Raw genomic sequence first — 17,360 nt, forward strand, 5'->3', positions numbered from 1 at the left:
TGCTGAGGTGTTCTTTTGTTGTTTCTACTTTTTCGCCTTGATTCTTGGTTCTATGGAATATGGATAGTCACAGACTCGGTGCTTTGGTTGCTTTTGCTTCTGGCGATAATTTCCCATGCAATAGAAACCAAAATATTTGAACTGAAAACGAGTAGCAAGAGGAGATGAATCAAGTATCCACTGGATGGGAAAGTAAGGGCTATTAAATCCAGGCAAGGTGGATATAAACAATTAGACATCATAATATTGAGATGGCTTGCTATTTTGTGAGGGGAAACGTCTGGCCGTGGGGAAAAAGTAGGGGTGTAAACGAGCCGATCTTGAGCGGGTATTGCCTGTTCGGGCTCGGCTCGTTTAACAAACAGTAAAGCTTGAGCTCGAACTCGACATGAGCTGAAAAATCTTGTGCGAGTTCGGCTCGCGTAACAAAAACTATTGTCCGAGCTCGAGCTCGAGCTCGGCCATTTTGGTCGATCCCGAGCTCGAGTACTCGGCTCGAGCTCGGCTCGTATCATAATTTAAATTATTGACTTTAGCAAAAAAAAAAAATTAAAAATTAAACCACAAATTTTCAAAATAATGTGCACTTGCACGTATTAGAATTTTGCAATAAAAGCAAACAATAAGGCAATTGCCAATGAGTCTAGAATCTGAATTACAATTATCTATGAATCTATAATAAGTAATTAAATATGGTCAAATTGATCATTATGAATTTATGAGTCATAAATCATAATTTATAACTACCTACTAATAATACTAATATTATATGATCATACGATCTAAGTATTATCATATGATAGCATATTTAATGTATTAACATGATTTAACAACTCGTATGATCTTAAATCTTAGATCTTAGATCACGTAATGTAATGATTATTAAATATTTAATGATAAACTCATAACATATAATAAAGTGATTGCATATTTTATATTTACATGTCATATGGCACAATGTTATATTATTATATGATCATATAGCCATATAATCTTAGTATATAACATGAATAATATGATTAAGTATACAAATTGTCATTATATCATATGACTAATAATTAATTATTGATATTATTTACTTTTATTATTTTATATACCTATAATCAATTAATATATACTAACTAATAACTATTGTTATTTATTATTTAATTTATGCTTACATATAGTATATTATTTATTAATATACTATATTATAAAGCTAGTTTTATATATATATATATATATATATATATATATATATATATATATATATATATATATATATATACATACGAGTCGAGCCTTAATAAACGAGTCGATCCTTATACGAGCGGGTTCACGAGCTTTAGTCGAGTCGAGTCGAGTTTATACGAATTTGCATCGTTTAATAATCGAGTTTGATTTTCGTGTTCACGAATAGCTCATTTAATAATCGATTCGAGCACGAGTCGACTTTATTTGAGCCGATCTCGAGTAAGCTCACGAGTAGCTCAGCTCGTTTACACCCCTAGGAAAAAGTCTCTAAAGGGATTTATGAAAATCTATCAGCTTGATATTTGGTCAAAGCATACATGTCAGACTTTGGAAAGTATTGCATTTAACCAGCTAGTTAAAATGGGACAATTTCCCTTCAAACTGAGTCTTGGAACAAACTGCCTCCAACCTCGTCTCTGACACATAGAAACAGTGAAAAATTAACCCCAAAACGAGTAAGGAAAATGCTCACAGATTTCAGTGCTCGCACCATCTCTCTGGTATTGAGAATATTTTGAGTAAATAACGTTGGATTAAATAGTGTTTGCCTTCAAGCAAGTGGCATGAAAAATTGAATGTATTTTTTAGACTCTTTGGCAGTTCAACCATCGGCTTTTAACTTCGTTAATGCTCAAGGCCAAAAAGGATTTTTAATGGAAGTGTCTCGTTCTATCATAGCCTTTGTGTGTTTGGAAATTTTTATATTATATTGATTTTTTTTTTTTTTTTTTAAAAAGAAAGAAGAACGACAAGCACCAAGGAGCTTTCACGTCAATTAAATGCTGTTCATCATAGAACAAATGTACGTCCTAGCAAGTAGTAAAAAAAGTGGAGCATTCAAAGACGGGGTGCTACACATGCACCCCTCATCCACCCTTCATCCTCCATTTACAATAAAAAAATTGATTTTAAATAAAAATGTGTCTCTAATGTGACATCAGAGACACCCTTTTGCTTAAAATTAATTTTTTTAAGCAAAAGAGGTAGACAAAGGGGGGATGAAGGGAGGATTTTTAGCATTTCCCCTGGTATAATGCAGAAATGTATTATGAAAATATTTTGGGGTTAATTTTTGAAAAGTAACACAGGCTGATCTTACTGAGGAATAAGTTGTATAAATGCTTAGACCCATCCGATACAATACAGAGATGTACTGTAAAAAGATTTTAGGGTTAATTTTTGCACTGTTTTCATGTTTTAAAAGCAAGTCTCTAAAACTGCAACGTGTCATTTAAACGTGTTTCGCAAAGTTATCCACATATAGCTTCCAAGTCAAAAAGCATTATTGGCATTATTGTATTTCTTCAAGCATTATTGGCATTATTGTTTTTCTTCTTTGAAGAAATCTCTCATTCTTGATTAATCATGTAAATTTTATGCATCACATATATTGGTACATATATGATGAGTTAGTGGAGTGTGAATCATATTCATTCCTAATAATGTTAAAAAGTAAGCATGGGACCTCTTCCCTATTGTCCACAAGTAAGCTGCTGCTACTTTTCTTCTTTCTCTTGAAACTTCTCTCTATTGATTTTGTTCCCCAATGAAAGAAATGGAATAAGCAACCAAAGAACCCAACCAAGCAAATCTCCTTGACCCCACAAAGAAAGAAAAGGAGATTCACTCTTAATAATTTTAGAGACCCGTTTGGATAAACTTATTTTAACCCATTTTGAAGAAATATTATGTCCGTTAAATCACTAATTGCAATCTTTTTTTCTTTTTCTTTTCTTTTTTTTTTTTGTTTTTTTGTGTCGTCATGAAAATCGAAAAATATTTAGTTTTATTTTCTTGCATATTTTTTGTCCATTTCCGTAATAAGAAGTGTTCTAATCCTCCGTTAAATCTATAAGACGTGAATTTTATAGATTCAATTGTTGATTTTCAATTAGCCTGCATTTACAACTCTCATAACCAATTTTTGGGCTAAGATGGGTTTCGGTACAAGAAATGCCAAAATTGATGAGTACTAAAATTGATGTAAAGCTAATATATTAGTACACGAAGCTTTTTTTTTATTTATTTATTATTAATTGTTTTGATATTTTTTAATGATTGAGCTCTCATCTCTCAGCAAGAAATTTGATAACCTTAACATTTTCTCACTGTGTCAAACATCCATTTATTTGTCCGGACCAAATCTGGAATCTCCAACAACCGATTCGTGAGAGCATCACTGCCGGGACACCAGATACATCGAACGGCCCATACGCATGAAGCTCCATCACAAAGGACGAACATCAGATACACCAGATCACCGTAAACTCCCTTTCCCGCGTTTTTATTTCATTTTTCCTTCTATACCCTCCCCAACTCCACACAAAACCCTTGCCCTCCAATCTGGAAAAATTTGAGAAATCCCATTTCTAACCAAACTCAATCTTTCTCTCAGAGAGTGAGAGCAGAAGATGATGAAGGCGAAGGCGTTCAAAGGGGCGAACGTGTTCATGTCGCGGAAGCTGGTGCCGCCTGAAGTCTTCGACAAGCTTCACGACGCGCTCAAGCAGAACGGCGCCGAGGTTTTCCTCTGCTGCGACCCCTCGCGCTCGGGTCCCGATGATTACCACATCATCTCTTCCCCCGATCACGTATTCTTCATTGCAATTTTTTTTAAGAAAATGTTTTTGCTTGAGGTTTTGAGTTCAATTCCTGATTTGTGGGATTGGATTCTCGTTTGCTGCAGGAGAAATTTGAAGATCTTAGAGCCAAAGGCTGCAATTTACTTGGTATGCTAGTTTCGCATTTGTGTGTGCTTGTGTGTTTCTGTAATTATGGGTTTTTGATTTGTGAGATCTTTGTAGGAAAATGTTTCTGAATTTGGTCTGAGATTTTTGCTACAGAATCACAATTTGACCCACTAGACTGGTTATTGGAGAGGACAGAAATGGGTTGTGTTATTTGTGGAAGGAAGTTTATTGTTGTCATTTCTTTCTCAATTATTTAGAAAAACAAACAGAGGCTTTAGATTTGATGATAGTTTAAAGACCTTCCTTTTGTGCTCATCGGCCCAGTTAACTGGATTGTGATTTTGGAACGTATTAGGGCATGCCGAAATGGACCATTAAGTTGAAACATGTTGTTTCAGTTGTTTGGATCATAAACTATGTGCTGCTACTCTGTGTAAAGATTTCTGTTGTGGTTTTGTATGCTCGGGTTATTGGTTTGATTTATTGCTACGAAAAGGGGCACAGACTTTGAAGTTCATTTGCGTGTTGGGCAGGTCCTCAGTGTGTTCTTTCCTGTGCAAAAGAGCATAGAGCTTTGCCTAAACAAGGGTTCACTTGTTGCCTTGCAATGGATGGTGTCAAAGTACTTGCATCTGGTTTTGAGGCAGATGAAAAGGTACTGTGCTTATGTTACGTGTATGAATTTCTAACTTTCTATTTATAACTGCTAGAAAAGTGGTACCCATAACATGACCTTTTTACTCACAAAAAGGTCTATTGATTATGAAATTCAAGGTGGGGAACGTCAGGAAATTTAAGCTTTGTATCTCTGTCTCTCTGGGCTTTCCCAATTGGAGGATATAATTAAAGCTGTCAAATGAGTTAGCTTCATCTTGCCCATGACATTTGTATTAGCAATGGCACTGTTCTGATTGATAGACAAGTTTTAGTCAAAACAAATTAACGTTTTGAAAAGTTTAGAAATAGTTAATGAAAGTGTGGATTTTCAAGAAAGGGAATCTTATGATATGTTGTGAAAATCATTTATGTTAATCATCCATGTCTGAAACGTATCTTAATGCTGGAAAGTTCGGATACAATGATGGTTACAGTACTGTCTGGTGGACCACATTTAATGTGAGATAAACATTGTTGTGGTTTTGTTCTACAATTTCTAATGCCTTCTAGAGCAACTTATGAAATGCTTGTTGATGTGTTATTTTATGTTAATTTATTATTATTATAATATTGAAGGGCATTTATGAACTTTTACAATGTGTGGCAATTATAAATAATACGTGAGTAGGAAGAGAACCCTAATTTTGCGTTCTCTTCTTTGATTCTTTTCCCTTCTGTAAACCTTTTTTTTTTCCTCTTGTTTTTTGGAATACCACAACTTGGTGTTGGAGCAAATCGAATCCTTGCACCCAATATAGAAAAACACAGAGAAACATTGTGTCATATGGTCGTTGGTGTCAACCGTATGGATTTTGACGTCATCATAGAGCCAAACTCTTCAGCCATGGCTCTTTCAAGTGCAACCGTGGCTCCTGTGTAGGTTGATGATTGATTGAGTGTTTTCTCCTTGGGGTGTTATGTCAAGTGCGACTGGGGAGCAGCGGAAGAGATACACGGATGAGAAGTGAGATTTGGGTTCTTTTTGTTGAATCAATCAATCGATAGTATTGTTTAGTTCTTTGGCTGTTTCTGGGTTTTTTTTTTTTGAGAAAAAAAAAAATTGAAGTATTCAGCGGCGGCGGTGCGATCTTTGGCTGGCGGTTTTGATTGGGGAGAAAAACAACATGTCATTTTGGTTGTGATGGCTAATGACAAGTTGTATAGCCGTGTCCAAAACAACATGTTGTATAGCGTTGAGCAAAACGGCAAGTCGTTCAACGTTGGTCAAAACAGGTAAGGCCCTTGTCGTTTAGTAGCAGCAAAAATAAAATAAAATAAAATGACAGAGAAGAGAACACCAGAATTAGGGTTTTCCACCACTCGCTGGTTGCGCTTGACAGAACAATGCCTTCATTAGATAGTCATGGTCTGATCTTTTACCTTGTTGGATGATCACATGGTCTTTTGAGCATCACCTTTTTGAGATTAATTTTGCATCATCAGAGACTCAAAAACTGGCCACCTAAAGGATTCCTCTAAAGTTACTTTCGGTAATCTCTTAAATCTGTTTGGCATTCTCCCAACTTGCAGGGTTACTTGTTTAACCTACCTCATTAGTCCCACTTTAAGGGCATTACAGTCCTCCAGCCACCAGCCTCCATGAAAGTAAGCTTCATTCTAGAATCCAAAATATTATGCATGAATGTGATGAATATCATGTCCTGAATGCTATCAGCACCGTTGCTTCATATGTTCCTCAACCAAGCCACATTATCGGATAGAGCAAGTTGAACCTTGAGTTTGGAAGATACAGGATAGACAGTCTTAGGAGAACCTAGTATACCTTGTTCAAGATGTGTGTAACCTGTGAGGCATAGTGAGTGTTGCCGACGATTTATGTTAGGTATAACATTGACAACCATAGCAAGGGTTCAAGTGTTACATTGCACTGGGATGTTGTCAAATTGCTGGCATTTAGTTTCATGGTGATGAAAAGGTATCGTGCTTATGGCATGTCTGCGTAAGTAATTTGAAGAAATTACCTAATGACTCTATGTCAGAGGTAGCCCTACTATTCTAAAAGGGTGCATTACAACTGCACTTAAGCAATCTATGGAATCACTGGGGGGTGGTCTTAGGTCTTAGCAAATAACTCTTTCATCTTTTTGATTATTGAGGTTGGTTTGTCTTACTTCATTTTTGAAAACAATTTTCATCTTCTTCCTGAGGCATGAATGTTTGGTGATGCTCTGGCTTCTACATTGTCTCTTTCCATATTTTAACAGAATTTTATTCCTAGCCTCCTCCCAAAAAAAAAAGAATAATTTTTTTTTTTGGCAGATTGATAGATTAAATTATGATATCGTCTTTTGGAATGAGTACCAAATGAATTACCATCATATAATCTTAATTGCTGTGTTAACTCTGCATTTTCAATTGGCGTGATGTAATTTTTTTAATAAAGTGTGCTGTCCATCTCACTTGTTACCTTTTTGACTTTTTCAATCATTGTTACAATATTTTGACATTCATTCACTTAAAATGTTGTCGATTATTTCATTTTCAATTTAGTATAGTCGTACTTAGTATCCTGCATGCCTGATTTTCTTCATTTTTCAGTTACTTACACTGAAAGACCACTCTCTCTCTCTCTCTCTCTCTCTCTCAGGTTAAGATAGAGAAGTTAGTAACAGCAATGGGGGGAGTGTTGCTTCCTAAAGCATCTTTGGATGTTAGCTTTGTCTTCGTGAAGAATGTTTTGGCTGCAAAATACAAGGTTTAGTACATGAAGATGTGTTCCATTCATTTTGGTACTTTACAGGAATCTAAAACTGATTGGCCAAGTCAAATGATAAAATGTTCTAAATTTTGACTGTGGCTTGTATGTCACTCAAAAGAGTGAAATTATGTGATGAGATTTTGGTGCAGTTTACAGACCAAACAAGAATAATAGTAATTAAGCCTTTCTATCACTTTGAGGTGTTTGGTTTCTTCTGTGGCACTGTTACTCTGTTAGATTTTATTCATTAGAGTATTCGGTGCGATCGATCTCTCAGGAGTTTCTTCAAGAAATTAATGTTTGTATTGGGGTCAAGTATGGTAGATTGCATACTTTAGTGGGATGCAATCGCTAATATGTTTAATAATTTGTACCTGTTGCAGTGGGCTTTAAATATCCTAAAGAAACCAATTGTTACTATTCAGTGGTTACACCAATGCTGGAATGAGCATCGTATTGTTCCCCAGGAGTCATACAGGGTTCTTCCTTTTTCTGGATTGACAATTTGCGTGACCAGAATTCCAGCAGGTTGTGATATTAACTATCTATAGCTGCTGCTTATTACACAATATTTCTTTGTGTGATGCTAGTCTGCTTGTTTTTCTCAGATGAGCGGAAGGAGATTGAGAGGCTTATCACACAAAATGGTGGAAAATATTCTGCTGAACTGACCAAGAAGTGCACACATTTGATCTCTGATATATCCTTTTTTATGGTTCCTTTAGAGGAATGCACTGGTATTGAATCACATTAACATTTGTTTCTATCAGCGTGGCATTATATTTTTTTATTGATAAGTAATCAGAGTGACGTTATAGAAGTACATTTCTCAATTTAATTAACAAAGCTTTGTTCCAGCCTTGTGGGTTGACATCAGAAATTTGTTTCTTCATTGGCGCAAGCCCATATTTATTTGCCACATTCGTTTTTACATACTCTATCATTGTACGTTTTTGGTTCAAGTTGTATAAAAATACATATATTTCCTGAACTAGTGAGAGTATCTCCAGACTTCCCTATCTCTATACTTCATTCTAGCTCCATAAGTGAATTTCTTGACAAGACTGTGTGAGTACTGTCCATGGTTAAAATAGAAGTATTAAATATTATTTGATTTGGAATTTTTTGTTGCTTTGTCTTGCACTCTTTAAGGTGACAGGTTGCTTGAAAATCTCAGCTTCGCATGTGAAAGAAGTGATAACCAGGAAAAAAATAAATGTAGCTAATATAGAATCAATTCAAACTGATTGTGATAAATTTGGTCGAATTGGTTTCATCCACATGGGCCTGGAGTTGGGCCACTCTGAAACTCTTGGCCCCATTTACTTAACAATCAAGGCCTAAGCAGTATTTGCATTCTTGTGCTTCCAAATTTAAGATCATCCCCCTGTTTTAGTTAAGCTATGGTAATTAGACAACTTTCAATATTAAAAAAAACCATAGTTATATTCTGTCTTGGCGGTTGGTTTAGTTTGTTTTTGATTGGTTAAACCACTAATCAAATTGAAACTATCAGTTTTTTTTTTTTTTGGATGTTTAAAAGTGATCCAATCTAATCAACCTAAAAAACCAAGATACTCAATTTGGCTCGGTTTGCTTCATTCAATTGGTTTACTGTTTTCTTTGCACACCCCTACAGCATATGATGCTTCTATCTTGCTCAGCTGGTGACCTTGTCCTTGTCATGGTAAACTGTTTTTTCAACGTCTCCTTATCCGCACCTGTCACTCTTTGAATTTTGGGATTCTTCGTTATAGTTTGTCTATATGCATTTGCATTCTTGACTAGTGCCTAAGCTCCTGAAGGTGACAAATACAAGGTTGCCCGGCGATGGGGCCACATTCATATTGTAACTCGGAAATGGTTTGATCAATCCATTGCTAGAAGAGGTAATACTCTCTTTCATGAGATGTTATAACTTCTGGTGCTTTTGAATTCCCAGCATACTAAAGTTTATTGTCCAGACCTCTTTGTCAAGGGTTTTATGCATTATATCTGACCTTGAACTTATTTGTTGGATGAATAGCATGTTTAAACGAGGATTCCTATCCTGTTCAGGGCGGTTCTGTAACTTTGACAGTGAAGCATAGCCTAGAGAAGGGCATTGGAAATTCACAATCGGTGCAATCCTCGGCAGCTACAGATTTAAATATGCTACCTGCTACCTGCACTGGGTTTGGGGATTCAGATTTAGAAGCCACTCAATCTCAGAACATATCTTCTGCAACTATGTATCCTCCTATCTTTGCTAAAGAGGGGGATTCCGAAACACCCTCTGTGCAGCCCAAATCTGAAACATGCCTTGATGGTTCTGTTGCTGATGATTCTCAATCAGAAGACAATGATCTGTATTTGTCGGAGTGTAGAATATTACTTGTTGGCTTGGAAGTTTCTGAAATGCGTAAACTGGTCAATATGGTGCGCAGAGGTGGGGGATCCCGGTATATGTCGTTCAATGATAAATTGACACACATAGTAGTTGGGTCTCCTTCAGAGATGTAAGTTCTTCTGATTCTTTTGTGCAAAAAGATTATTATGAGTTTCTTTTTGGCTCTTTATGCAATTCTCTGCCGTGACTTGCTAGTAATATTCTTCATGTTTTAGCAATTATGGTGACTTATGACATTTACCTTAAGTTTCTTTTATTCACATTGGGTCTCAATTATGCTAGGTGATTTGGGGAACTATCTTCCATCCCTTGGTTGTACTAAGTTTATCTTTGCACTTTCTCAGAGAAAAAAAGGAGGTAAGGAGCCTTGCAGCTTTGGGTGTCATTTATGTGGTTAAAACCACCTGGCTAGAAGATTGTGATTGCGAAAAGAAAGAAATCCCTGTTCTTCAGAGACACATTGCCTATGATCTACTGCTTCCCAAAGGTTTGCTTATTACTACATGAAAACTCTTAGTTTGTGTGGTGTGTGTACACTTTAAATTTTGTATCCTACTTCAAGTTGGACTTAAGTTGATATTTGTGCTATTTATTATTTCTTTATGTAGTTTGGTTGGTTGTTGTCATCAATATGCTTTTGAGTATTTTATCTTAATTTGTAAATTCTAATCACATAGATGCTGTCTATGCCACAAAAGGAGCAGTGAATGGAATGGCAAGTTTAAACCAAAGTAAAAACTCCAATGTTCATCTAAGCATGTCATCTGATCACTTACTGGGGAGTAGATACTCTGGAATCGGGTTGCCTTCAGTGGAGAAAAATAGAGAAGAGAGGTCAGAAATGAACATGAATGTAGGCGGTTCTCTTAAATCAATGACAAGGTTGTCTGAGCAAAGTCAACTTCCTGTTGTTAATGATAAAAATGATAGTCAATTGAAGGATAAAGATAAAGGTCGACAGAACATGCAACACGACTCCATTGTTAAAGACGGGAAGCCATCAAGTGTATTCAAGGGGAAAGTGTTTCGCTTTTCAAAATCCTTTCCTGAAGATAGGGTAAGTTTGTTAAATTTCATTCTTTGAAAGGCATGATTTTGCACTACAAGAACCATGGCCTTTGCATAATTATCATCACTTTATGTTTCCATGTGTCTCTGGTTTTAAATGTCAAATTGTGGATTTTTTTTTTAATAAATCTAGAAATTTGTTTTCATAAAATGTTGCTAAAGATAATTTGTGCATTATGAGTAGGACCCAGAATGTCAAATCTGAACTTGCTAATCTGCCTAAAACTAAAGGCCTCTGTTTTCCATGTCAAGAACCCTTTGATTAAGTGTAGGATACAAATTTATTTTATAGTTGAGAATTGGGTTTTTGTTAAGCTTCTGTACCCACCGACTTGAAATGAACTTTTTAATATTCTCAATATTTGGTTGTATCAAGGATGTTGGTAACACATCAATACATATACATGTACGCATATATATATATATATATATATATATATATATGTATGTTTCAAGTTGGCATTATGGAACATCAAATGAGATTCTAGACATAGGTTTGAACACTGAAAGCTTTTATGGATATGTTAATAACCTTTTAGAACACAGTATTTGCTGGGTTATCTTTGAGAACTTGATTGCTTATTTTTGCATTTTCTAGCATGCAGTTATGGCTTTTGCTAAATGTTTCTGGTTCTCATGAATCTGTGTTTTTTGCTTGATTCCTTTGTTACCTTCTTTTTTTCAGTTCTGTGGCAAGGAATTTTCTACATATATTCAAATAAGTTTTAACTGTTAGCTGTGATCTCCTCTCCCAGAGAGCTGAAATTGTTCAATGGGTATTTCAAGGAGGAGGAAAGGTGGTTGATGATCATGTGAAACAAAATGTGCATTTCTCCATTGAATGTCATGGTGTGGTACCCATGCCTGATGATGCTTCCCAAACTGTGTGTGTATCAAGTCACTGGATCCGGTCTTGTTTAGAGGTATGCTTGACTGATGTGTATATTCGTCTGTCTATCAACATCTACTACTGGCTTTATGTGTATCAAGTCACTGGATCTTTTCTTGTTTAGAGGTATGCTTGACTGATACGCATATGCATCTTTTTCTCTATCAACATCTACTACTTGCTTGATGAAAAAAAAAAAAAAAAAAAATCTACTAGCTTTTTTTAGCCATCCAATGCTAGAGAATCATAAATTTGACAAAGCTTTAGATCAGTAAACTCCGATATGGAGTTTCCAGATATGGAATGTAAGAAATGTATCTGCATCCATGATCTACTAATCAGTGTGTTCATTACTTTATTTGGTGGGAAGGAGAGGAGAAATAAGGATTTTCACAACTTTTTGTTTGGTTTATTAATTGCAGAGAGAAAAGTTTGGATGTGGGGTGGTTTTAGGTAAAAAAGAAAAAAGAAAAAATAATTGTCCCAGGTTTGATGAAATTTTTTATCTAACGAGTGATGTGGACAGAGAACTTAAAATGATTTTTTTGGATGCAAAGTTTCAACATGAATTACGAGTTCACGAAAGAAATTTTATCTTCCTTTCTTTTCTCTCCACTTTTTGCAAAAACAAAATGGATAAAAATCGTCGATGCAGTTTCTTTTCTTTTCTCTTTTTTCCTGGAAAATTAGAAAAATCATAGAATATATGTGTGTTTTGTATAATCATGTTAACATTGATTGGCATTCAGATATTTTTTTTTGTTCCTCCTTTTGGTTATGCAACAAGACTACACACTCATTACAAAACCTTCTTTAAGTTTTTGGTCATTCATAAGATAATTTCTGCCGTAAGCTTACCTGTTGTCCTAAATACTAGTTTAGAATTAATTAATAGTTAAGTTGACTGATCTTACCCACTGAATATTTTGTTGCTGCTGTTGCTGTCTTCTGCTGCCTTTCTATTTTTTCCCCCTTCAACTTGATAACCTTAATTTGTTAGTAAATTGGAAAAGGTAGCTAGAGTTCAAAATATCATCTTATTTCTTTTGATGTCTTCTAATACCGTCTTACTGACAAGTGCTGATGGGATTATAACAACTGTATTGAAGGATGGATGCTTGCTGGATGTTGGCAGTCACATTCTCTATTCTCCACTTCCCTGCCGGATTCCCTTGCCTGGGTTTGAGAGATTCCGATTCTGTGTTTCACAATATGAGGAGAAAGATAGACTGCTATTAAGAAACTTGTGTTTTGTTCTTGGAGCTAAATTTGTGGAAAAACTGACTAAAAGGGTCACCCATTTAATATGTAAATTCGCCAATGGACCAAAGTATGACGCTGCTTGTAAATGGGGGATATGCTCAATTAGATCCGAGTGGATATATGAGTGTATCAGGCAGGTATGTTCTGATATTCTCTGTGTGTGTGTATATCTTTATGTTGAGCGTGTGCGTGTGTTCCATGCCTGCTTTTACACGGGGGGGTAGATATTGAACATCTAGGGTAGCTAGACCATTCTCTCTGAGGATCTTGGCAGAATAGTGCTGTAACTTTGGGAGTACTGCCTATGGGGGTGATAGTTTGTATGTGTGTCCTGCTTGGTGGGTGCACAAACATGTGCATGAGCGTGCTGTGTTCTTGGAACTGATGAAATTATGATCTGTTTGCATACTGTTTGTATTCTTCTGCAGAATGAAGTTGTTGCTCTAGACCCATTTTGCCCAAAAGAAGTTACTGTTCAAGACCGAGAGGCAGGATTGTGCACCATGAGTCAGTTTCCTACACAAGCCATGCAGATGATATCTGGAGATGGTTCCTCGCAGTTTCCTAGTCAACAGCAAGACCTAAGAAACATACCAACTCAATGTAATGTTAGTAGGAATGACAGCTTTAAGGGCGAGCCCAGACAATCAAGTGTTTGCAACAAGAAGGCAAGGCTTTTGGAAGATGATGACCAAAAGGGTCTGCCTTCCTCTGCTGTACATTTAAGTGATCCTATCTACAATATGAATTCCACTGGAGACAACATATCGAGAGATAATGTAGAAGTTTCTCATGCTGTTCCTGATGTTGCTGCTGCTATTGAGGACTTGTTGGAGCAGACAAGTAAGGTACAACATAGTGATGATTCTTTTACATCTTTGTTGATCATCAAGTTTATTGGTTGACTTATTTTGCTGCCTGTTTTGTTTATAAGATTCACGAACAGAAGTCACCAGGAAGGACTGGGTGTGATAAAAGTGTATCCTCATATTTTGATCATGCTTTATTACTGTCAATGTCAAATCGGTTTTAATCCTTGATGATATAACAGCTTTTTGCATCTGATTATTCAATCCTTGGTCAAGACCATGCAGATGCTCACTCTGGTATTGGGTTATCTAAACGCTGGTTAAACAGGTGACCTCACTGAGAATCCTAATCTTGGTTATTGAGATTTTATTGAATTAGTGCTTTTGTTTTACTATCATAAAAGAATGAAAATGAGATAAGTGCTGTTCTCAGATTTGCTATTAGGGCCCCCAAAGTAGCTAGATGTGTTCTTTTCTTTCTGGTGATGCCTTACCATATACTTCGTAGCCGCCCCCCCCCCCCCCCCCCCCCCCCCCCCCTTTCAAAAGAAGAAAAAGAAAGAAAGAAAAAACGAAAGAATTTGTAATAGGGAAAGTGTGCCAGCAATTACACCGGGTAAATCTTTCTGAGTTAAGTTTTTTTTTTTGATAAGAAACCTATTATAATATTTGTTTAATATTTTATAATATTTCATGTCTTTCTCAATATTTTCTTATAATTGAGCTTGAAATTTTATGTAAGTATTAGTTTCCTTCCTATGTGCTGTCTCATCTAGTTTGTAAAGAAAAGCATTGAGATTTACTAGTAAAATTCCTCACTTTGATTAGCGGTCTTGATAAAACTTATATTTTTTGGGGTCATAAAGTGCTCCGAGTACATATTGGATCCTCTTCTGAGCTGAAGTTTGGTTTTACTGTTCATGTTACTGTGTATGCTTATGTGGAATCTCTATTTTAGTATTTCAATTAATGTATACGTCAGTTTCATCTCGTGTATGTCCTTTGGAAAACTGGTTTGGTCCCTTACCATTGGTGTTCATGTGATCATTGGTTTTGATGTATCATCAGTTTCCTTCCTTCAGTTGTATATTTTATAGAGGGTGGTAACTGGAAGTTGTGCTGCTACCTAATAATTGATCTTGACGATCTGACTTGTCCTCATATTTGCAGTTGTCATCTAATATGGTTTTGAATCCCCAGACTTGTTTCTTGTCGTTACTGACCATTTTCCAACTTCTAAAGGCAAACATTTTTTAAATAAATGGTTATTCTAATTTCTAGGAGTTGCATTCTGAAATTTAGAAATGTCTTTAGAAACCAAATCTCTGTAAAAAGAAAATGACCCTTCCTATACCATACATTCTGGAGTCTGCAGTTTGTTTCTCCTCTTCTTTTGACTCAGGCATTGAGGTTATGTATCTTTCAGGACTGGGAAAAATGATGACATCAGCAATCCTTCTGGAGGTGCAGGTGCAGGTGCAGGAATATATGATGGTTTTAGTGAAACACAAACGGACTCTCAGGTTTCAGCAATTACTCATCTGGAGTTCAATGGTTTTTTGCATTATTGTTACCTAATGTGTTTAAATTTAGGGTTAAACACCTTTTTAGTCCCTGAGTTTTCACAACTTTATTTTTTAGTCCTTGAGTTTCAAATTGCATCACAGATAGTACCTCAATTTAGGAAAAGACCGAATTGATACTTCGGTTAAGTTTTTCGTAAAAAAACTAACGGTTTGCTACGTGTTAAGAGGTTGACACGTGGCACTATATAAAAAAATTAAAAATCTTTAAAAATTTATTAAAAAATAAAGAAAATGATTTTTTTTTTTTTTTAAAAAAAAAGGGATGGCTCAATCATCCCCTTGGCCACCCCCATTTTGGCCACGGGGGTGGTTAGGCTACCTCAATGGCAAAACGGAAAAAACAAAATTTGGAGGGTTTGGCCCTTGGGGGTGACTGAACCACCCCCAAGGGCCAAAACCGTTCTTAATTTTTTTTTTTTTTTTGTCAAGGGGTGGCCAAACCATCCCATGGCGGGTGGTTCGGCCACCCCAGACCGGCCAAGGGGGTGGCTGAGCCACCCACCCCCTTGTGTTTTTATTTTTTTAATTTTTAATATATTTTTTAAAACTTTTAATATTTTTTAATTAATTTTTAAAGATTTTTAATTTTTTTATGTAGTGCCACGTGTCAACCTCTACCTCAGACGTTGACACGTGGTGAACCGTTAATTTTTGGACGGAAAACTTAACCGAGGTACCAATTCGGTTTTTTCCTAAAATTAAGGTACCATCTGTAATGCAAATTGAAACTTAAGGACTAAAAAATAAAGTTGTGAAAACTCAAGGATCTTAAGAGTACTTAACCCTTAAATTTATAGCAGAGAAAAAAAAAAAGAATCTTTTTGGTGTGTTGGTACTTAACCCTTAAATTTTTCACTTGCAGGTTGTTGGTTATGAAGAAGATTTGTCAGGCAGGCAAATGCTTATAGACAGAGTACGAACACGAAGTAGCTTGGCTTGAAGTACTAGAAGAGCCTCCATTTTGATGGCGGTAGAGTACGAACAGGAAGTAGCTTGGCTTGAAGTACTAGAAGAGCTTCCATTTTGATGGCGGTAGTAGAGAACCTGTACTGTTGGAATGTTTTATGGCAAATTGAGGTTGTTTTGAGCTAGTGCAAGAGATGCATTTCTTGTCTTGCACGACTTCCTAATCTTGCTGAAGTGCATAAAGGGGAGAAAAGAAGCAAACTTGCCAAGCTGAGGCTAAGATAACTAGCGTATGCTTTGTATCTACTTGTGTTTTGAGTTGGTAAAACATTTCTCTGATTTATGCAGCTTGCGAAGCAGCATCTCATAGAATTAGGTTGAAAAAAATATTTGATGTATTAATGTTTGTAGAATGCGCTCCATGTTGTAATTAATATTATTGATGTGGACATTGTGGAGTGTCAAAGCTACTGTTGCAATGAATGTGCTATTTCTTTTAGGACAGAGTTGTCATTCAAACTGGGTTCTTCTTCCGATCCGATTTATAAATATGCCACTTGTTCATTTTGCATGTGAGAATGACAAGTTTTTAAGATAGCAAGGACAAAGTTGGAAGAGATACAAGTTTTTTTAATAAAATTTTTTCCAATTATGTCCTTGCTATTTTTAAAAAAGTAAATGCTTTTCATGTGTAAAATGGACCAAAGACATTTTTTTTGCGCCTTGTTTGGTAAGGGCGTGTGAGTTGGGGGTAGTAGTAAAAAGTGATAGATGTAATATAAAGTAAAAAGAATTTGAATGAAAAAATAAAAAATCTTGTATTATAGTGAATTTTTTTTTATTTAAATAATAATAAAAAATTATTGATGTGATATAAAGTTAAAATGTTTTGAAGTCGATTGTTTTTGAGAAAAGTAAAGAGGGAGATGGAGAATTTTCTCTCCCTTGCCAAACAAGCCCAAAGATTGGGTTGAAGGAACAGTTCCTCCGATCCAATTTGAAGAAAAACAATCCTTATTTTATACTTTATAATGCTTATGTGCATTATGTTGACATGAATGGGTATACTTAGATGTTGAATTTGACTTGTTTAAGTCATGTTTGTTAATTTTTTTTAGAGGGACTTCTTTTTTGATTGAAAAAAAGGTTGT

The 17,360-nt window shown here is 35.7% G+C and overlaps 1 protein-coding gene across 2 annotated transcripts; it reads left to right on the top strand.

Annotated features, from left to right (window-relative positions):
* Nucleotides 1-3,539: 3,539 nt before the first annotated feature.
* On the top strand, nt 3,540-16,708 carry LOC133866644 (uncharacterized). Of its 2 annotated transcripts, XM_062303238.1 has the most exons (17): nt 3,542-3,824; nt 3,920-3,962; nt 4,457-4,578; nt 7,189-7,296; nt 7,683-7,827; nt 7,908-7,999; nt 9,095-9,188; nt 9,326-9,797; nt 10,033-10,175; nt 10,366-10,745; nt 11,512-11,679; nt 12,755-13,045; nt 13,337-13,756; nt 13,843-13,887; nt 13,960-14,045; nt 15,144-15,240; nt 16,166-16,708. In XM_062303238.1, exons 1-17 carry the CDS (start codon nt 3,645-3,647, stop codon nt 16,241-16,243), a joined length of 2,964 nt encoding a protein of 987 aa, XP_062159222.1. In that variant the 5' UTR covers nt 3,542-3,644; the 3' UTR covers nt 16,244-16,708. The 2 variants fall into 2 exon arrangements, 1 of the variants encoding a protein (XP_062159222.1); XR_009899902.1 differs by lacking the exon at nt 16,166-16,708 and having other exon boundaries at nt 3,540-3,824; nt 13,337-13,751; nt 15,144-15,198.
* The last annotated feature ends 652 nt before the right edge of the window (nt 16,709-17,360 follow it).

The sequence above is a fragment of the Alnus glutinosa genome, chromosome 4, assembly GCF_958979055.1.
Source record: "Alnus glutinosa chromosome 4, dhAlnGlut1.1, whole genome shotgun sequence".
NCBI classification, from domain to species: Eukaryota; Viridiplantae; Streptophyta; class Magnoliopsida; order Fagales; family Betulaceae; genus Alnus; species Alnus glutinosa.